A 23,185-nucleotide genomic window follows, 5' to 3' on the forward strand; every position below is an offset into this window, starting at 1 on the left:
AGGGTGGGAGAGAGGGAGAAAAGCTAAGCCTTTTGGAGAAGGAGAGAAAAAGAGAAAGAGCATGTTGAAAAAGTGGGAAAAGCAGAACAGAAGAGTGAGTAAGATAAAGAAAGCGAGCGAGAGAGACAGATGGAGAACGGGTAAGGAAGAGCAAGCATGAACAACAGAAGTGGAGGGAGAGAGGGAGATGAGCAAGAAGTGGAGAGAGAGGAGGAGGGAGAGAGAGAGACAGACAGACAGACAGACAGAGAGGGTGAGATAGAGTCAGATATACTGACAAACATGGTCAGAGAGCCACAAGCTGCCCAGCACCTCTACACCTCACTGGCTCATGGCCAAATCTGCCCCAGTGATAGAACAAAACAGTGTGTGTGTGTGTGTGAGACTACTCACTACACTGTACTCATTGAAAAACAAACTATATAACTTTTAAAATCACTGATAACCAAAATGTCACATTACATGTTACTTTTTACTAAATGGTTATCTGGCTGACTGACTAACTGATTAATAACACTTTTGACAATCGATTAATTGCTTTGGTCATTTGCCCGTCACTATAAACTCAGATTCTCAAATGGAGAATGTTTCGTACTGCGGGTTGAACCACTCAAGACAATCTGAAGCCATCATGTTTAGCTCTGGGAAATAGCCCTGGTCATTTTATACTATTTTAAGACATTTTGCAGATGATTACTAGATTAACGTGAAATAGTGGGTAGATTAATAGATAATTTTTTTAAAATGTCTTGTGGCAGCCCTTTTATTTATATTAATGCAAGCACAGTTGGTATGCATGCCACCGTGCATGTGATGCATGAACGAGTAAACAAATGTGCGTGTCTCTATCTGAGAGAGAAAGAGTGAGGGAGAGAGACAAAGAGAGAGAAACAGAAAGAATGAGGAGTGGGAGAATCGCCCTCTTAATCCTCTTGCTAATCTTTCCCCCACAAAACAAATGGAAAGTGTAAAGCCAGCAGAGCCATACTAAAAGCCAGGGTAGATCTTTCAATTGCTTTTTTATCTTTCCTCCCTTCTCTCTAGCTCTCTAGCCCTGATCCCTCTCGTCATATATCTCCCGCTTAATTGTCTTATGTTCTCTCTTTCTTATATTTTGCCCCTTTATCTCCAAATTCTTTGCCACTGAATCCCCCCTCCCCTTGACAGTTGCTCTCCTACTGTAGTTCCCACTTTCCTCCTTGTTACTGGTCCTCCATCTCCTCCCTCCATCTCTGGGCTGTTACATAAGTCTTCCTGTCACAATGACTGACTTAATGGGGGTGGGGGGGTTGATGCACTACAATTCTCCCAACTCTGTCTTGCAATTCCTCTTCCCTCTTATTTGTCTACTCCCCTCTCTGTACCAGCTCCTATCGTTCTTCCCTCTTCCTCTCTTCTCTCCCCTACCACTTTTCTTCCTCCATGTTTTCCTCCTAATCTTTGTGCCTCTTCTTTGCTCCCTATCTGTGTCCTAACTGTCCTTTCACCAAGATCAGAAGGGTCTACTGGCCATGGTAAGTGGTAGGATTAAGCATTGACATCTGTGCTAAGGGTGAGGTGAGGGATACTCAAGCTCAAACGTCAACATTTTGGAAACCTGTCACCATTTAAAGGAGCAAAGGGATGCCTGCAGGTTTATTATTTCATGGCTGTAAAATCAGAAAAGATGATGGGCTTGAACTATTCATATAAGATCTTGTTCTAGAGGGGCACTTTGCAGGCATAGGCACTTGGTATGTTGCTAGACACCCCTGACAGTCTTCCTCCTTTTCCTCATTATGGCCCAAGATGGAATTTAAGGAAAACTACAGAAATTTAGATGGAATTAGTACCAATCATTCCTCTTCTTAGCATGTGCGTGTCTTTGCTAGGAGGGGTGGGGTGAGGTGGATAGAGGGTGGCCTACATAAAGGTCGTTATACTGTGGGACTTGATCTACACAACAGATGGCAGGGATTACAAAGCAAGCTCCCCTCTCTGGACCACTTTCAAACTAGAGCTGAGAACGTGTGATAAACTTTTTTTCATTCCAGGTTGAAAGATCATCTGTAGAGCAAAAATATAATTTTTCCAATTAACTGCAATTCCTATTTGAATGATTATCAATCCTTGAAATTCTGAGATCAATCTCTGAATTTGTGCATTTTGTCAGTAAACATACAATAGTGCTAACTGTTATGTATTAAGTGGTTCAGTTTGGACTGTGTGATGTGTAAAATATCTTCTTTGTGGAAAACAAGCTGGTACAAAGTACGAATAAAGGTCGTTTTAAGACAAAGTAATGTACACAACAGCTGACTACAGTCCCATGAATGTATCACAGTTTACAGATATATATATAATTATATATTGTTTACAGATAATTTATTTAATTAATATGCAATTTAGCCTATAATATGACCTTTAACAAATATTATACTGAAGGAAGCAACAGTGTTGCTCACATTTTTAAAGTTCCCAAGATTCTAAGATGCGTTTTCTGTAACATCTGAAGTAAATGAATTGTCATGAATCCAGTCAAACTGAATCAAAATTAATGGGAGATCAGCATCAACAACCAGCCCTGATCATCTTTTTTGACTTTTAAAATCAAAGAAATCTGGTAAAAATCTGGCAGAAACTGTACTAATGACAGATACTGCTGTGTTTCTCATCCAACCACTGCACTGTATTTACTGTGACAAATACAACACCACTCTTGGAAAACACCCATTAAATGAACCAACAAACCATAATGGGTTGACGAAGGTTCACTAGAGTAGCACTTTGGAAAGACAAATAGCAACACTAAATGAAGGTAATGGCGCTGCGTAGGAGACTATAGGGACATACTGTCACTAGCAGATGCTGCCTTAACCTAGAGGGACACAGCTAGAGAGACTGAGTGTGTAAGAACAGATGCCAGCACAAACCTTCAGGGAGTATGATTTACGAATATAGTGTATTAAGATTGGGAAGTCGTATAAATCTTAGAATGAAAAGTACATATAAGCGTAGAAAAACAGATGGAACTAACCAAGAAAAATGTAATATCTCAGTGTAAAAGCAGAGCTTTAAAGGTGTGATAAATTAGGGGCTGTATACTTTTTATGACACTGTATATGAATTTAGCAACACATGACTGAGATGTATGTTTTATTCTTGACATACAATATGACAACTGAGCTTTAGAAAAATCAGAAAAATTTAGGTGCATCAATGAATCTAATTTAATGGTCTAATAACAACGATTCTGTTCTCCGACTATGCTGAATAAAATCCTGATGAAACTAGATAGTTATATAATTTTACTATGCTCAGTGATCTGAACTCATAGCTCAGGCCTCATCTTGTTTGCCCTCAATCACTTAGCTGCTCTGATGTGGAAAAGCATAAAGCAGAGAGACCTATTCAAACAAATCAAATCAACAAAAAGCAACAGACCCCACAGCACGCCATTCTGTCTGATTCTGCACGTATTGGAAAAGAAAATTATAGTATAAAATCAAAGATAAGAATATAGAATGAGTAAGCCGAGCTTTCATTAGGAAAACACAATAGCTTTGGCTAAAAGAAGCAGATGGGAAGGCCAAACATTAATAGTAGCTAATACTTTTACAATATTTATGCTCATACATTGAATCATGGATTTTTCCTCACAGGAGGAAGAGGATACATGTTTATTGAACTTCTGATCAGATTGATGTCAGGCACATTCTCCTTAAACAATTTTATTTTAATGATCCTGCAAATGCGTGAAAATGTGCATAAATAGCTTTTGTGTCTATCTGTGTCAGTGTATTGGAAGTTTTGATCAAATCTGAAAATTCTGTTCTGGGTGTTGGCCCAACTTGCCAAGCATCTTTGCCTGCATTTTACATGTTACATGTGTGTATTCATGATAGTTAGGCATGGAATAAGTAAAGTAATGTAATTTATAGTCCTTGCCAGGGAACGATCCAGCTGCACAGTGTTGTATGTGGTGGTGGGCATTTAGCTGATGACTTCCCAAATGAGAACTGAGTCAGGCTTATTAGGCGCGTTGAGGAACAAGGCCAATACTGGTGCCCATGATAGTTAGGGCCATGATAGTTAGCCTCAAGTGGAGGTGGGAAGCTGGCCAGAACCATAACTTGTAAGACAAAAGCCGACACACTAAGAGCAAATTATTAGCTGCTTGCTTTCATCCTGGAAATGAAATTGGATTGTTGGGACAAATAAACACAGCGAAACAGCTTCCATTCTCCTGCAGCACCCATAAGTGTCAACTGGAAGACATTTGGAAAATTGGCCATTCAGAAAAATTGGCCATTATTTGCAGTTAAACTCTGTAACTTTGGATAAAACTTCACATTATAGATACAATTTTATATAGTTTTTTACAGAGTGTTTATTGATCTGAGCAGCTGCTATCAAATTCAGAGAATTAGATTATTGAAATGATTATTATTATTATTTCAAATACATTTTTCTTCCCACATAAAATTTCATGCTTGTGACTTGTGCGTGCCACTTCACTGTGACCTATATGGCACATCTGCAGCCTTTTGGACAACCTCCAGATGACATCACCAAGCACTGTTGCAATATCATTTTCACAGTAATGCTGTAGCATAGGACAGGATGCATTCTTAATGCTGACAGTAATGCATGTCCAATTAGTATGCTACTTAACTGCCAAAGCTGCCCCAGGGTGTGGTTAGTGCCGAGTTAATCAGGGTTAATTTGTTAGAAACACAAGGGGAGGGTTTAATCAAATAGGGTCTTCTTTTACACACACCAGAAACACATGGGCTACCCACTGGGTACACAACTTTACTGGGTCAGATCTGGCTTCCCATGAAGCTGAACAGAGAAATTTCCCAGTGCTGGTCCCAGCACATTACTCACAGTCCACTGCTCACCTACAGTAGATCTATATGAAGCTAATGCTATCCAGGCCTCTTTACAGTTGGGTGCACCTGCTAAGCTAATGCTAAGATAAGCCTAGTCTGATCCTGTTACTCACAGATGGGCGCACATCTCTGCTAGCTGCTAATAGCCTCACTGCTGTGAGGCAGCAATGCAGCACGCTGAGAAGCTTCAGCAGCAAGACCTCTTCATTTTCTTTTTCACCAACATGATCATAGATTGATGTTAACTGATAATGATGGAGAACCTTCTGACAAAATCCAAAGGGTCACTGTTCTGCAAACTACCCAAAATATTAAAAGTAGACAGCTCTTAATGCCAGTTCCAGTAGTAAACCATTTAAAAAATAACCTGACTGTGACTGGCGTTTTAATTTTGTGTGTATATGGCATGTGTTTATAATGTGACCCATTTCTGTCACCTTCTATAGAAAGATATTTGAACTGGAGTAGATGGAAAGAGGCTTCATCTATTTAAATTAGGCCTTTTATTTTTAAGGTTTAATATCATATTCTGGATGAGCACGGCACATGGCATGTCATTACTGGAGATGATTTTTAAAACAATAAATTATTCCAGAAAATATTAATTATGTAAATAATGACTGAAGTTAGTTAAGTTGATAAGTGGCATGTTAATAAAGAAAAAAGAAATTAAGGACAATTTCAGAGTGATCAGAGTTATGTTCATTTCTAGTTTCATATTAAATGGACTGAAATGTGAAAACTCAAAATAATTACCTCTCTGCAAACAAGCATATTTCCCAAAATGTTTCCCAACTTCTTTAGAGATCTCCAAATGGATTTTCTGTGCTGTGTGTTTAATTGTGATCCATGGATGCAATAATTGTCAGGATTAACATTAATTAGAGCATAATAAATAAATAAACAAAAAACAACACTGGAATTGTCTCTTGGGTCATTTAATCATCACTACCCAGTTCACAGGAGAAATCACTCAGTGTCTGCATCATGATCTCAGCTGCCAAGACGCTGGGCAATAATTCAAACCAGGACCTTTTCTTTTCTTTGCACTTTTAGTGGGTGAGGCAATACCAATCAATCACAGAGATGAAACACAATCCTGAGAATATATATGCCTGATTCAGTTTCATACCCTTAACCAAGCCCCGGGGCAAAACCCTTTAACCACAGTGACCCTGCCGCTTCATCTCATTCAAGTGAATCCTGATGGTATTACCTCCATCAGCAACAAGGCACCATGTTAAGCACTACACATGCATACATATGCCCATATAAAACATACAACTTTAAACTTACAAGGACACACACACAGATGCCACTGAACACAATATGCAGGAACTCACAAATCTTTGGTACATTGTGAGTGATTTGTCTTCTCATGTTTCACCTGACAGATCTAATAAATGACCTGTGATACACTGTACATTGCAGGTAAACATACTTAAACCTGAGCTAAAAGTAAATAACACTAAAATAATTAGTTTTGCAAATGAAATATAAGCTGCATTATATGAAATCCATCCATCCATTATCTATACCACTTATTTGACACACTGCTTCCCAGCAGTTCAGGTCCTTGAACTTAACACCTGAGCTGAGAACATGAAGATGATCAACAGAGGCTCTTGCCTATGCAGTTGACATTAGGTGCCATGCTCAAGGGCGTCCAGAGTAAGCAAACACAGAGGCACTTTTGTTGTGAGAGAATGCAACCAGCTACTTTTCAGATTCCAGTCACCCTGAAGGCCACGCGAGTGCTGGCAGCATGAATGTCGACAGGTCAATCAGTCACCACATGAGCAAGTTTTCCGTTTCAAATGTTGTACACACACCTAATATATCATGTATGAAAATGAAAAATGTCATTTTTTTCAGTGACTGAGAATAATTCATTGAGTTTTTGTTGATGCCTTTTTTTGCATAAAGTTTTGTATTTAAAAAAGTAACTTGGAAATGCACTGCTTTTACAACACAAAAATGATGTTATGCTGGCCGTGGGTAAAGAGTTTGATATTCCCAGGAGCCACCTTAGGCAGTATCCTAAACCTCTCATTCCATTTCAAAATGCACAGTCTGCTTACCAAACTACTGTGTCCAACTTAGCAATGCTTCCCTTAGTATAGGCTCTGAAAAAGGACTTGTTTTGTTGTACTCTGTTACACACACACACACAAAGAGATGTATTTCAGATGAAATTTTTATTGTTACATTCAAACTGCAAGGTGCAGGATGACAGCTTGCTGGTTTTGGGGTAAACGAAGGTCAGCAGAAAGAATCCTGCAGTTGCATTGTCTCCCGCTGTTGTGAATGACACACGCAGAGATGCACTTTCTTACACGGGGCATCTGCCTGCATACATGGAGCAGTGGCCTAGTTTGTGACAGGATCAGGGCATTACTCTTAATCCACCAGATAGATGTCATATGCACGCACGTGCACACAAACATACTGAGAAACACAAACAGTGGCGACAGAGAGGCGGAGAGAAAAAGGTTTGAAAAATGTGAATTTGAAAAGACACACACAGCTCAGTGAGCTGCTGGAATTGTTACACCAGCACTTGTGTACAGAATGCACATACGGCTCTATGGAGGATACAGTTCAATCCTGCAGTTCACTAGTGAGTATACTGGGGGCGGCTGTGGCTCAGGAGGTAGAGCGGCTCGTGTCCTAACTGGAAGGTTGGCGCTTCAGCTCCTGGCTTCTCTAATCTAAGTGTCCTTGAGCAAGACACTGAACCTCAAACTGTGTGAATAGGCAAATAGTGTGAAAGCACTTTGAGTGTGCTGCAATGTACAAGCATAAGACCATTTTCCAAGAACATATACGGGTGTGACTTGTGTAAAAAGTATGTGCTGATGGCATTTCTACAGTTTAATAAAAAAAACACAGAGCAGTAAACTAAAATGTGGCCTTGATTTTGTAAAATCCTATTATGCTTAAACAGCATTATGTTCATGGGGAATTAGGTCTGAGTGAAGACAAGGATGACTGAAAGCAATTTTTAGTGCATTTAGCATTTCAAAACATGTAGATACATGACGAGCACCACAGATGTCAGTGTCCCAGGAGCCTTGAATTCTCAGCATTCAAATCTCTGTTGATATTAAAAGAGGCATTGCACGTCGTACATAATGAGATAAAAAGAGAAAAGTACAGCCCCCCCCAAACTCTTCCAGCCCTCTGTCCCTCCTTTCTCACCAGAATATATGGATGCACAGAGAAGAGGCAGAGAACGAGCAAGAAAAGAGCAATGGAGAAAGTCACAGTGAATGAGATGAGGGCAGGGGAAAAGGAGACAAAGTACAAATCCTTTCCACCCTCATCGCATCTGTGCTGCTCCCCTAACCCTCATTTAGGAAGTCTGGGAGCGTCATTGTTTTGATGAACGACTGGGCCTTTACAGGCCAGCCCTGAAACTTACACAGGGGACAAGAGGGCAGGAGGCTGAAAGCAAAACAAGAGTGGTTTGCGGATGTGTGCACTTTTACAAGGCTCAGTGCGATTGTGTACTTTTAAAATATTGCAGGACAGGACTTGCGTGCTCATATGCTTGTGTATCAAAAGCCAAATTTGTCTTCTTTTCCAGATGTTTAAAAGTCAGCATGGTAAACTTGTATGACCTATCCTCATTTTTCTCCTCCATTATTATATAAATTTAGCATGTAAATAGCTTATTCAAGTTTCTGATCACTGCCTACTACCTATGCAGGTGCATCTTTAGCTTGGGTCACATGGTAGAGTCCCAAGATGGGTGATAAGATGGAGAGGCCAGATCCAGCAGAGTGTAGTTCAGTCAGTCGTTGCAGAAAAAAAAAGTGTCTGGTATGTTGAGAAGTCAAAGAAATGTCTGACAGACAGAGATAATCAGAAAACAACGTACAAAATGTAAATACATTTCTAGTTTTTCTTAACCTTTTATGATAGTAAACCAAATGTCTTTGGGTTTTAGACTGTTTATAGACATAACAAGCAATCTGATGGCATCATCTCAGGCTCTGGGAAATGGTGATGGATTCTTTTTGTGCCACTTTCTGACATTTTATAGACCAAACGATTAATCAAGACAATAATCAAAAGATCAATCAGTAATGCAGATAATCAGCAGATGCACCCGTAATTAAAAACAGGTTATGACTCATGATGCAAATACTAATGTGCATTTGTCTCTGAGAAATACAGCGGACTAATGACAATCATACACACAGGGATCTCTCTCTCTCTGTCACACACACACACACACACACACACACACACACACACACACACACACACACACACACACACACACACACACACACACACACGCACACACACACACACACACGGTATGAACACAATCACACAAGCCGGAGAGAAATTATCTGATTTGCCATATGTGGTCTGTCTATCTGTGCCAAGTAATACTGGGATGGATGAAAACAGCTGGCTTAGTACCAAACCTGCTACTTAATACACACACACACACACACACACACTCACATACTGTACATATACTGTAGATAAACACACACAACCATACATACACAGTAGGTAGGTGATACCAGGAGTGAATGGTTTGTAAATGAAAATCAGGTTATTGAAATGTACAAACAGTGCTGCATAATCCAAGTGTCTTTTTATGTGTAAACACTAGAGATGCACTGATACCACTTTTTTAGTACTCACATTTCAATACTTGCTGATACTGAGTACAGATACAAGTACTTAACAATACTAATAATAATAACTAGTAATAATAATATTTCTACTATAAAAATTTCATGGGTCTTGTTTACTTTCTGATTGTGATTAATCTGCTGTTGATATCCAAAGATTAACATGAAACTTTCTGTATAAACAAACATGGCACTGCTATGACTTAATTTCAGTACTACACAGCATAATGTAGCTAATACAGTGGTTCCTAACCTTTTTCAGAGAGCATAATGTCACAGTCAGCAGTTTCAAAAGGGTACGTGGTCTCCTCTGCTGCTGAGAACAGCAGCCTCTCTGCTGGACACATACCTGTACTGCTGTAGAGGAACTGTTCAGCCCCCAAGGCCACAACAATTCAACAAATTTTCATATGCAGTACACAACTCAATAGACTCAGCCACTAACTACATGAAATTAGCTATTGTTTTCTTCTTGTTCACCACGGTTCTAGGCGGGTTGATCAAGGGGAGAGTGCAGATGTCGCATTTCTGCAAGTTTTGCTTCTGCTTGTTCAACAGGTGTTTGGTAAATTGCTTTAACTCTTCCCATTACACACAGATTTTGTTGTAGCCTACTGAGCATTGTTGTTTCAGGTATCCTTGTCTCTGCTCCACTGCGCAGATGCCCGTGAGCACCTCGTCCTTCTCGTCACCCTTGACGGATGCTGAGAGCAAAGCTTGCGATCAGCTTTACTTTTGTCTTTGTCAGTTATGTTAAAATATCTCACCACTATAAATCCTCATCCCTCATCTAACAACCCGCTAAAAGCGTGGTCCTGTTAAGTGGTGCCGGTGTGTGGTATCGGACAACTTTCATGAGTACAAGTACAAGAGGCTGGTATGTGATTTGATACTAGTATCGGTATTAGTTCATTCTTTATGTGTAGATGTGTGTGCAAAGTAGATGTGTCACAGTGTGAATGGACTTACAGTCGGCATCAGCGAGGAAAAGGAAGCTGAGGAGGAGTAGGCCTGGACTGGCAGAGTGCATCATGGGATATGTCGACACATGCATGCTGTATCCACTGTGAGCTCACTGCCTCACTGTACAACAGGACGATAGAAACAGCCCCTCACAACCTGGGGAGAGAACGGAGAGGAGGAAGAAAGGAAAATGTAGTCATTAGCATCCTTCCAAAGTCCAAATTAAGAGAGTTTCACATGAACCATAGTCTGTGCGCACAAAACACAAACACACACAAACCCTCTAGGCCTTATACTCCAGTTATGCAGCTGCCTCTCCTCTGCTTGCTTCATTACGACCATACACTCATTGCAGGAAGTGTGTTTTGGTGTGTGTGTGTGTGTGTGTGTGTGTGTGTGCATGAGTAAGATTTCACAGAGTAGCTGATGAATTTCATCTTATGGCAAACATTTAGCTTTAAAACTTCAGTTGGCTTCAAAATTAATTTCTTAAACCTCCCAAGTAAGCAGTGGCCTCTGTCTTTCTGCTTTAGTCTCAGCCATTATACAATCAACAAAGCAGGCTGCACTTCAGTGCCGGATTTCTTTCAACTGTATGTCAAAACAGTCTGATTTTAGATTGATGAAAAAGAATGAATGGCTTTATGACGGAGGGGTGAAAGCATGGAGTGAGGGATTGATTTATGATGGGGAGATTAAAGTGGGAGGAGACTACCTAGTGTTATCTGCTGGCTATGTTATACATGATGTTGTATTAACAAACAGCTCAACTGTCTCTATCCTTTCATCCTTAGCTCACTTTTCCTTTCCTCCTTTTACTCTCCTATCTGGTCCTTTCCCTTCTCATTTATCTTGTGTTTTGCTATTACTCTCTCCCTGGTATCTCTCTCTGTGTTTTCCATCATTTTTTGCCTCTTTACGGTCTCTGTCCCTCTGTCTCTCTACCATCTGCAGCGCCTGGTGCGAGTGTCTGGCATTAGAAAAGACAGGCGTCAGTCTGTGTGTCAGAAATCTCACAGCTCAAATCACATGACACAATGAGACATGGCAGATCACTGCTGCTGTCCAGAAACTGACAGTGTTGAGTGAGAGACACTGAAAGTGAGCAGAGACTTGAGAGATTTGCATTATTTCTTGAATGAATGTGTTGGCTTGTGCTGTACGTGCATGCACACGGGCAAGCTCGTGCATATGTTGACGCCTTTGTGCTGTACGTGCATGCATGTGTATATAAATACTGATTGCCAGTGCCTGTACTAAATTGCTTGCATATAAGCAAGCTCAATGTTCTTGCGATGTGCATGTGGGCTTTCCAAAACTGGACATAATCATCAGCAATGGCTGCAGCAGTCTTAATCCCCTCCACTCCTGAGCACGCCATCTGATTAAAAAAGACAAGGGGTGGGGGTAGAAGAACGCTGGAAATGAGAGCTCTTAGCATCCCTGCAGCCAAAGCAGCAAACAGTTAAACCCACTAGATTTTCCATTTTGTTTGGTCCAAAACAATTGCTTTGGGATAACCTAGATCTCTCCCAGCACAAATTAAGTCCTCTGCATTGTGATTTACACTACTGCAGTACATAAGGGAACCCAGCAATACAATATGAAAAGGCATAATATTTAGGTACCTAGTGTATCTATTGTAAAACCCAGGGAAATTATTGCTTTAATTTTTCATTTTATTCTCATTTAGTTTGGGATTTTAGAGCTCAATTTAAATTTGAGTTAGTTTTCAAGGGGCGGTTACCTTTTCTTATTTAGATTTTCTGAAACCCAATGATGCTTTTGTTCATGGTTCATTTAATTAAGTAGTGTTTTTGTTGATAGAGGTGTTTTTAACCAATATATTTACATTTTTGCAGCACAGCACTACAAATTCCACATATTATACCCTAAGGCATTCTTTTTTTGCTGTAAAATTCATGCAGGTAAGGGTAGATCACTGATAAAGAAGGGCACCTATTCTGGTGAGTGTGTGCACGTGTTTGCGTGTGGCCGATAATCCCTCTGACTGATTCAATGTCACTGGAAAAGCTTGCATTATTTAGTATCTCACTTCACAGCATGTCAAGTTAATTAAAGAGCCAAGATAACGAAGGGGGAGGGGGGACAGAATGAAAGAGATGAGAAAAGATGTGTAGAGCACGGAGAAAGTAGAAAGCTGCAGAAATAGGGAAGAACAGAAAACCGTTATGGAAAGAAGACAAAAAGAAGACAACGTGAGCCACACAAACACACACAAAGGCAGGTAGTGACCAAATCTGGGTGGCTGTCACTGCTTGTGTTTGCGAGGGCCTGACTGAAGGCCTCCCTCGATGTCTGAGCTCGTGCTGCTGTTGTGGATTACAGTCAGATCTAAGACCGTCACTTACATTAGTCCCTGTCACTCAATTATACACTGTCTGTTGCTCTGAGCCTGCAGCGTTCACTCATACCTATCTGTGGAATAGCTTCTGACAGAACAAAGACCGACCTAAAGAGTGACAGACTGATTTATATTTTTCCACAAGACAGACAGAAGGACACATAGGAAGGGGGACAAAGATGGAGGAGAAGGGAGAACAGAGGAGGAGGGGAAAGTATTACTGTAATGATGACTGGAATATGAGCTAATCTCTAAAAATGTAAAATGATGTTTCTCTCACTGGGGTGAAAATGTAATACCACTCATATTGTAATAACAATAATGAAAAAAAGGCCAGTTTGAATATTGAATATTTAAAAAGCTGTAGCTATAATGCTTGAAAATACCAGCTACATCATCTTCTGCAAAAAAGTCAGTTGTTGTTACATGAACCACTTGTTTATTGGATGAACAGTTTTTATTTATTTTGGTCCCATTTAGAGGGTATTTTATAAATTGCATTTTGCCACAGAGCTGAAGAGAAAAAAAATTATTTAAGAGATGGGACTTAAAATTTGCAAGATGAGGAAACAAAAGTGAAAGAAAATTAAAAGCGAAAATGAGATCCAAAAATTTAAAGGAGAAAAGAAAGTGTGGGTGGTTGATGAGAGACAGAGGAGGACAGACTACAAAGCGAAGACACAAAGGCAAAAGACTGATCCTAAAAAGCATAGCTTGAGGCAAACCGTGTGCTATGTTGAAGAACACCACGTATCCTAATTTGATTTGATATTCGCAAAGCTGAACCACCAAATGTAATTAGACATGCTAATTAAGGTATTCTATTTGCTCTGTTGAAACAGTGGCAGACTGAGAGAAATATCAATGGAGAGACAATTTGTATTTGTTGCATCATAGCACTGCACGAAAAACAAGATAAGCCGTGTAGGAAAAACGAGGTTTGGGTCCTCCTCCTTTTCCAATAAGGATAGTGATGCACTCAAGTCAGAAAGACTTCCCAATATGTCTGTTTACTGCTGTGGCCCTTCACAATGGCCAAGCTCTACTTTAATGGTCTCTGGCTGCTCTTATACCTAACTTGTATATGCCTTGGTCCAAATGAACTAAGTGTATTTGGGCTGCTGTGACAGCTGTCAGTCACCTCTGGTGCAGTTCATTTGTGGGTGTGAAAACTAAAATGGCAAAACCAGAAGACCTTATAATACTAGAGATCTGATGCAGTTAAGTCCATCTTCCTGGCATGAGTCTGAGTTCCCCATGTAGGTTCATGTGGCGCTGATGAAGGAGGATGATATGAAAACATCAAGGACATTTTCTGACAGACATTTATCTCTAGCAGGTCAATTAAATTAATCAAATGAACCAAACTACAGGTGTAAAACTGGCCTCAGTCTTGCCTTATCTCAAAGCTTTTTACTCTGTCTTAACTCTGACCTCAAGATGTAGATTTTTAAAGAGTCAACAACTTTACTGTCGCATGCTTGACAGTGCTGTCTGTAACCATTGTGACAACCTTGAAAGGCTGCACTGAAATTGCTTGGTGTTTTTAATTTGCACCCTAAAGGACTTAAATTCTTCTGGTCTCAAGACTTTCCTGTCTCAGGTGGTTTCGCCTGACACATGAAAACCTTTTGGACATGCAATCTGAGGGCATCTGAACATGTTGGCACCTTAGTCAATTTTTGGATAAAAGATGCAATGACAGTCTTACTAAGATGGGCCTAGTGCTGGGCCATATGACAAAAAAAAAAAAAACATGTACATGTACCATGTTTTTTATAAGATTCTGACAGTTTCACAGTATACCATGATTTTTTTTTGTCTGGGCCTTTATATACATTTGTGGCTTATTCTACTGCCAGGAGAAGCCTATTTTAGAATAAACAGACAAGAAATATTATAGCCTGTTAACTCCAGTGTTAATGAAAACACTGATGAACACACTGATTTTCAGTCAGGATTTAGAGTCCATCATAGTACAGAAACCGCATTGGTGAAAGTCACCAATGATCTTCTCCTAGCCTCGGACAAAGGATTTGTCTCCATACTTGTCCTCTTAGATCTCAGTGCTGCTATGAATGTTCCACACAAACTGAAGTTAGTCACGGTGTTCCACAGGGCTCTGTGTTAGGTCCAATTCTCTTCACTTTATACATGCTCCCTTTAGGCAATATTATCAGGAAGCACAACATAAATTTCCATTGCTATGCAGATGATACTCAGTTATATTTATCTATGAAGCCAAATGAATCAGGTCAGCTGGTCAAACTTCAAGCATGTCTTAAAGACATAAAGGCCTGGATGACCTGCAACTTCTTACTTTAACATACAAAGCCCTTAATGACAAGGCTCCATCGTATCTTAAAGACCTCGTAGAGCCTTATCATCCTAACAGAGCACTTCGCTCTCAGAGTGCAGGTTTACTTGTGGTTCCTAGAGTCCACAGAAGCAGAATGGGAGGCAGCGCCTTTAGCTATCAAGCTCCTCTTCTATGGAACCAACTCCCAGTCTCAGTTCGGGAGGCGGACACCCTCTCTACCTTTAAGAGTAGACTTAAGACGTTCCTTTTTGATAAAGCTTATAGTTAGGGTTGGATCAGGTGACCCTGAGCCTTCCCATAGTTATGCTGCTATAGGCCTAGGCTGCTGGGGGGCCCCATGATGCTCTGAGTTTCTTTCCCCTCCCCTCCTGCTCTGCTCTGCTCTCCTCTCCTCTCCTCTCTTCTCTCTCCCTATGCTTCTATATGTCACCAAAAACAGAATCAAACACACCTGTTAAGACCTGGTCAGATATCCTGTATGTAGCAAGACAGCAGCATCACTTGTGACATTTTCTGCCATAGCTCTGATCATAATAATTAACTCCAAATGAAACGGTTTACCGCCCAGCGCTAGTTGGACCTACTAATATTTACGCATCACTTTCAGCACAGCACAAGTCTGAGCTGTATGCAGTCACATTAACGGATAGGCATGTACAAGATTAGGTACCATACATCTCATTGTCACAGTCTTGGGCATGTCAGAATGAAGTCATGAGGAAAATTAACATCTGAAGGTCTGAATGACAGAAAGCCGTCGCTTTAACAGACTGATGAAGGTAGCAATGTCGTGTACCCCACGCCTGAAAAGCGCTACGAATTGATTATTTAATAACTCCTTAAAATTACGCCAGAGCTCTACCAAAGATGCTGAATATGCCATTGTCACTCACAGCTTGACAGGTAACAAGCAGTATGGAAATACGCTCTGCATAAATACCAGCAAACTATAACAGTCTCTCTCACAGCACAACAAACAAAAAATAGCTCCAAATGGCTCGAAGGGAGCGTGTTTGTTTGATGTACGTCTACTGAGCATGTGTGTACACATACATTCATGCACACACTGATTACAGTGATGTCTCCTGCTGTACACAAACACTCAGATAGACCCCAGAAGTAACCCTTGAGCGTGTTTTCCAGAGAAGTGCTGATCGTTAAGGCACACAGTTCAGTGTCAGTGATTGTGGGGATGGCAGCTGATGGCATCATGCTGTGACAGAGATTTTAATCGCCTCTGTTTAATGTGATTCACCTGCTTTTAACACTCAGGTGTATGTATACGGTAGCGAAGTTTGTGTATGTGAAAGTGTGAGAGACACACAAACACACACACACACACACACACACACACACAAGGAAAGACAGAAAAAGAGTGCTCCAGCAAACTTACACTTTAGCCTTCACAAAAATGAGTCACTTGCTGGTGTTAAGTGGGTGGAGAGAGGCACATACACCACATACACATCAGCCGTATCTCCTACATTTTCTCATGCATCTGTAAATATGCAACGATGTATACAGAGATGGGGTAATGGGTTAAGGGTAACCGACACACGTCAGAGCACAAACATCTCTGAATGACACCTGCCTGCAAACAGGAAAAGCATTTTTCAGCCATCAAGCTCAGACAGCTACTTCATTAGGGTTACAGTAGGTAAATAACCCAATTGTGGTTTAGAGCTACAGTGTGTAACCTTTTCCACATACTTTCTTTGTATATGCTCTAAGACTTGTCTTAATGTGGAGAGGTGCTGTCGAAGCCTCCTGGGGCCCAGACTCATTGAACAGCACTGGCAGCAGTGTAGCGATATTAGCTTCTAAAAGATTTTGAGCAGGACTGACTTCTCTAACCAGTCAGAGACTTTCAGTTATTTGTGGTTGATCAGTACGTTCCATTCCATTATCGTTTATTGTAATTTCATAATCACACACATCTGAAGACCTGGGCAGAGCGTGGCGGAGCATAGCAGATTGTAGTAGAGCACAGCGGAGCAGGGAGAGGGAGCACTGGGCGGAGCGGCGTGGATTGATTGGAGTTTCATGCTAGTGCTACCCTATAGTAAGTTACTATGTGCTGTCATTTTAATGTTTAAAATGCTATCATGACTGCTAGGGCTATGAAATACTAGATTTAGTCCTGTAAGGAAACACTTCCTCCACATTCTGACCTCGACAGAGCTGTCAAATTGACAGCCTGCCTCAACCTGGACTTAAGTTGCAAAACTCAAAGGTTGACGTATTAAGATAAGCAAAAATTTTTATTTGTATTTATTTTATATGTAATTATTTGTTTTAGCTAGTATAAGTGTGCAGCTATAAAAGGTCATATACTTTAATATTTAATTAGGCTATGCATTTAAAAGACTTGTTTCAAGTATGTAAACAGCACAATACATACAGCTTGCAATACAAAATGTTCAACATCTGTTGGAATAAAAGCTTTTCATCTGGATCTGCAATTTGCTTGTGAAGACTTGACTGGGACTTAAAGACTTAAAATACCTCTGATCGATCAGGGTAATCTGGCCAGCATTAGTTTCTCCCAAAACATAATAGGCAAATGTAAAGCGGCTTCATATGTAAATTGAAGGCGAATGGGTGGTTGGACCATTAGCTATTTAGGACCCTTCTGCTACCATAACGTTCCTAATACAGCTGTGAAAACTAATGACTAAATAGTAGTTTTCACTGGGAGATGGAGCCTAAAAACTCAGTGAAGTAATTTGAGTCAGCTTTCAAGACACGGGCAGAAACAAGAAATCAATAAGACAAAGTGAGAGGAAAGGAAAATGTGATTGATTGAGATGAGGATTTAGGCTGTCTGGCTGTACTCAACTTATCACTTCCTCTGCCAAACACTCTGCCTCTCCCCAAACACTCTGTTTTCCCTCCCTCCCACCATCCCTCCATCCCTCCCTTCCTCCCCTCATTTCTTGCCTCTTTAATTCCTTCCATACACCCTGACTCCTTCCTCCCCTCTCCTTTCTTCTTTCACTAACAGCTTCTTTCACTTTCTGTTTTGACATCTTTCTTCCTATCTCTGAAGGTCTACTAAACTATTATTCATCCTCTGCACTTTTTTTTTTTTTTTTACACTTTGGCGGTGTGAGTATTGGTCTCACCAATATTTTATTTTTCTCTAAAGTAAGGAAGATTGGAATGTGAATAAACTATCTGACTTTGGGGGTTATTACATTCCCTTGTATCCAAAATAGAATATTTTTTACACTATATCCAAGGTCTACCCACTTAGATTGTGAGTCCCGCTTCGATTTTTATCCTGAATATATATTCTTATTTTGATTTTAAAGTTCAGTTTGCAGGCTCTTTTTGTGTTTTCTTGATGTTGGAATCCCAGGAAGATGCCTAGTCCTTTCAAAAGCTAGTCCTCGCCTGGCCCCAACACATGGAAGATGAAAATCTACATTGTTACAACACTGCTGAATAATGATCAGACCTTGAGAACAGCAGAATTTGTGGAGTTTTGAACAGACATTTATATATCAAACGTCATTATTGTTTTTGTAACAGAAGAGGACAACACATAGACAACATGTTTGCGTCAAGTGATTTCAGCAGCAGTAAAGCTGATAAATAGTCTTTTCGTTTCCTTACTTGGCCTCAGCAGACACAAGCACAATAACACATCCCACCAGCTTCACGGGCTGCCTGTGGACTGTCGGCTTGAGGCAGGCGATTTCATCAATAGGCATCAGAGCAGAGAGCCACAGTGCCTACGCTCTCTGACTGTCACACAAAAAGTATAAATCCCTCCCACTAACACTTTCCACCTGTCATTTCACCTCAGTGTCTGACATTTTCTGACAGACAAAAAAGAAAAAAAAAAACCCTGTTTATCATCTCTATTAGCGAGCAGAGTTTCATCAGCATTTAGCCAGCGGGTGGCTCTACCTTTCCCATTCTAATGATGAAATGATCCAAATAACAGAGCTGACATGCAGGCTGGAGAAAAGTGAAAACTGTGCACTAAGCAAAGTGCTGAATGTGGCCAGATGAATGGTTAAGCCAGCTGTGACTAACAGGCCCACGCTGAGCCTCTATTGGACCATCTCTGGCAGCCATCCATGATATTGAGAGAGCCAGAAGGAGAGAGACACAGACAGAGAAAAGTGGAGTGAAGCTGAGTGGATTAGCAAAAGGTAGGGGGATGACAACATGTAATTACCTATGTAGCCAGCCTTTAGTGGAAACCTCATCGATAGCTAATTGAGCGGTGCATTAGTGAGAGGGTCATAAAGATAGCAGCAGGGAGGGATGGAGGGAGGAAATGAGAGGTAGATGAGGGGCGAGCACCAGCTGATGGGCAAGAAGGTTAAAGAAAAAGGTGCTGAGCAGTACAGTAAGATAGTTTGTGAGCTTCTACATGTTGGTCATACAAAGAGTTATTTCAAGATGTCTCCTAAGTTGCTATTAATAAGTGTTCACTGTTTCTGAGCTTTTACATACTAAACTATTTAATTAATCAATTATATAAACAATAAAGTAATCAATACTGAAAATAGTCCTACTGTGTCTGTTCACAGTGCTAAATACAGTAGATCATTGTTTATGAGCTTAATTTATGCTTTGCAAGTCTGTCTCTCTGCAATGTTGTAGTAACAATATAAAACATAATAAAAAGCCAATATCTGAGTAAAGTACCAGTTCAAGCTGCACCTACAGTACATGAATAAATCTACTTGTTTCATACATGATGTGTGTGTGTGTTGATATTGATATTCTTGTGCTTGTGCGAGGGCATATATATATATACATATATATATATTTGTGTACCTCATTGTGGCCAAGATATGCCTGCCTCCAGTGGCACACGCTGTGCACCAGAGAGCCCTTAGTGCTGGGGGGAAAGTGCCACATCGGAGGCAGTCATCTCTGTAATATGTTTTAGTACATGGATGGATGGAGGAAAGCACAGATCTATGGATGGATGAGCCTGCAGCACGGTTACAGTAGGACTGCTGAGGCTTAAGCTGCCAAGCTGGACACAAACCAGAAAGAACATATGTGTTGACACAGGCACACACTTATATATTAAGTGTACACACAAGTTTGTTTTCATTAGTGGGGACTTTACTTACATTAATTTCATGGAGACTCACCCTCACCTTAACTAAAACCACCACTATCACTGCTTGCCTAAGCTTAACCCCAATTATTTAAACTTAAACCAAGTTGTCACCGTAATATTCAGTCACTTACATGCAGCACCCAGTCCCCATGAGGAAGGCTGAGTGTCCACAGTGTGTGTGTATACAGATTTCAATGGCCACAATGTGGGTAATACCAGGCACGCACACACACACACACACACACACACACACACACACACTCAGGGAGAGAGATCTACTGTTCTAGCTGGCCCAATGACCTCCCTAAGCAGGTGGAATGGCAGGTGGCAATAATCATTTACAGGCTTTCAGCAGGTCTCACATCAAGTAATATATGGATTTCCTCCAGTTCAGAAGCAGCCTGGACCTGTGATCCTCACAATGCCCATGTTATCCCTCATCCTCTTCTATTATATACCATTTCCACTGGGTGTTCAATAGATGGTGGTTCTTCAGTTTGGAATAGAGCTCTTTACATTCCGCTCTTTGCCCTATTAAGAGTACACTTCTTGCACTGACTGCATTTGCTTTTTGGACTTGCACCTGTTCACAGAAACAGCCACACACACACATTCCATGCCCCACAGTGACTGAATGATCCTCATGTTTTTTTTCTGACTCAGCACAAGCATGAGGAGGAGGAGGTGGCAGCAGAGGAACCACACAGCAGTTTATGAACCCCTGCTTCATGCATTCACTGAATTCCACTGTGAGCCACAACGTAAGAGATGGCCTTCCTATTGTGAAAGAAAAACACTTTCCATTGAGCACTAGAGCAACTGCTGACTGAGGCCACATGAAGAAGACCTCTATATGAATGCAAGAAATCATGCTTCCTCCATGAATCTCTCAAGGTCATTTTATGTAGAGTGGACAAATAAAGCAAAGCCAAAGTACTTCTTCTTTTCATCCAGTTCAGAGAAAACCCAGAGGAAGCTCAGAATGAAAATTAAGCTACGTTTCTAGTACCACAGAAATAGAAATTGAAGGAGTTTGACAGCTATGGCATAAAGAATAACAATAACAGCCCCTTGAAGGTCAAAGGGGAGGCGATGGACAACTGGATCTAAAAATACATTTTTGATCAATGATCTCCAATGTCATGTTACAATGGCTAAAAGAGAAGGATGGGGTTACCAAACCTTTTCCCTCAGATTGATTTTGACCAGCAGAGCTGTGGGAGTACATGAGTTTGACTCAAAATAACATTCGGGGAAATGTAAAATGGTAAACATCATACATGGATTTTTAAAGGACTGCAATGTTTTTGCACTGTGCATGGTAATATACTGAAGAAACCTCACCAACTGTACAATCAACCATCACTGTTATAATTTAGAATGCATCATGTGTCTGAAGATGATATCTTGCATATGGAGTTGCCAGTTTAAAGTAGCGAAGAAGTGTGTCAGTGCAGTTAAATGCAGCTTTTCCAAAAGGAAACACTGAGAAAGAGATGCTAAATGCATGCAAGGAGCACAAAATTTGCCATGAGCTTTGACACGCTTAGTAAGGTCATATACTGTGTGGCAAGTTCTCTGATTTTCTGCAGGAATATGTGAACATACTGCATAATTTTCCATAACACAAGCTGCCTCTTATTTTCCACTGGCGGTTACTTTGTCTGAATATGAAGTTACATATCTTAGAAGGATGGAGGTCTGACAAATAAAGAAAGATGAGAGAGAAAAGAGACAGAAGGAATAAAAAGATCTCTTCATTCCAAGCTGAAAAGAGAGACAGGAGAGAGAACTTGAGAGACAGAGAGCAAAACCCACATCCCCTCTAGCTCAATAATTAAGACTAGGTTCAATAAAAATGTAATGTTTTTTTTGTTTGTTTGGTTTTTTTTGCATCAAGTGTGGCTGCCTCTCCACAAGGAGACAGGCCCAGGGAGAGTGACTAAGTACACTGGCAATCAAAAATGGATGCAAGGAACACCAGTCCTGACTGGCCCCGTCAACCAACCACCCAAAATGTTGTGATGGAAGTTGCCGTGGCTACAGGGCTCCCAAAGGAGCCTTGGTTGTCAGGGTGAATCAAATCAGACATCTGAGCACCAGCGGCGATGCCTCCACCCTTCCTAGGCTTGCTACCACTGGGGGCACCACAGCTCGATGATGTCACTGAAGAAGGAAGTTTGGACCTGCAGTGTGTGCATGTGTGTGAGAGTGTGTGGTTTAAGGATGTGTGTGTCTGAAATGAAGAGAGAGAGAGAGAGAGAGAGAGAGAGAGAGAGAGAAGATGGCAAGACTGACATGATTTCCCAAACATCCTGCAAAAACGTTCTGGTTGCCACCATCAGTGCTCTATCTGTCTCAAGTGGATCCAGCACTCTATATAACTGCAGGGTGTCTTATTTGGGTTCGATGATTGTGATGACTACTGCGGTGGTAAACGCATTTAGATCTTACTGATCTATCCCTGCCAAAACACAACTTGTGTCCTATATAGATCTATCAGTGAGTCATGTTACTGCAAATCTGTTGACAGGCTTGATTCAGAGTGTGATAAAACCGCAAGATGAGAGAGAAGACAACTCAAGCCAGAGCCAAACATGTGCAGCAGGGATGTCCCCCACCAGGAGTAAATAAGAAGCGCAGCCAAAATTAGCTAAAGAAAGCACTTACGTGCCATATTTTTACACATGTATGGCTTATTATTTCATAAAACAGTGGGTTTAATTAACTTTTTACATGTATTCCAAATGTGCCCCTCTCTTTTTCCAGTCATATATTTCATCATTGAAGATTTCTTAAAAACAGTGTTATAATATTGTCTCGTCTTGTGAGCTAAGTGTCTCGTCACACCCCTAACTGCCATGAAAGGTGTTCACTGTCTATTAACTTCAATCATCATGTCAAAAAAAAAAA

General features: G+C 40.7%; 1 protein-coding gene across 22 annotated transcripts in view; it reads right to left on the reverse strand.

Moving 5' to 3' along the window:
• ptprdb (protein tyrosine phosphatase receptor type Db) overlaps window positions 1-23,185 on the reverse strand; it is a 140,937-nt gene that overhangs the window by 52,766 nt on the left and 64,986 nt on the right. For all 22 annotated transcript variants that reach the window (XM_020597106.1, XM_020597107.1, XM_020597127.1 and 19 more), the window contains one exon: window positions 10,502-10,651. In XM_020597106.1, the coding sequence (XP_020452762.1) occupies window positions 10,502-10,586 (85 nt within the window). In that variant the 5' untranslated portion in view covers window positions 10,587-10,651. The remainder of the gene's footprint in view (window positions 1-10,501; window positions 10,652-23,185) is intronic.

Source organism: Monopterus albus, unplaced genomic scaffold, assembly GCF_001952655.1.
Source record: "Monopterus albus unplaced genomic scaffold, M_albus_1.0 scaffold32.1, whole genome shotgun sequence".
Classification (NCBI taxonomy): domain Eukaryota; kingdom Metazoa; phylum Chordata; class Actinopteri; order Synbranchiformes; family Synbranchidae; genus Monopterus; species Monopterus albus.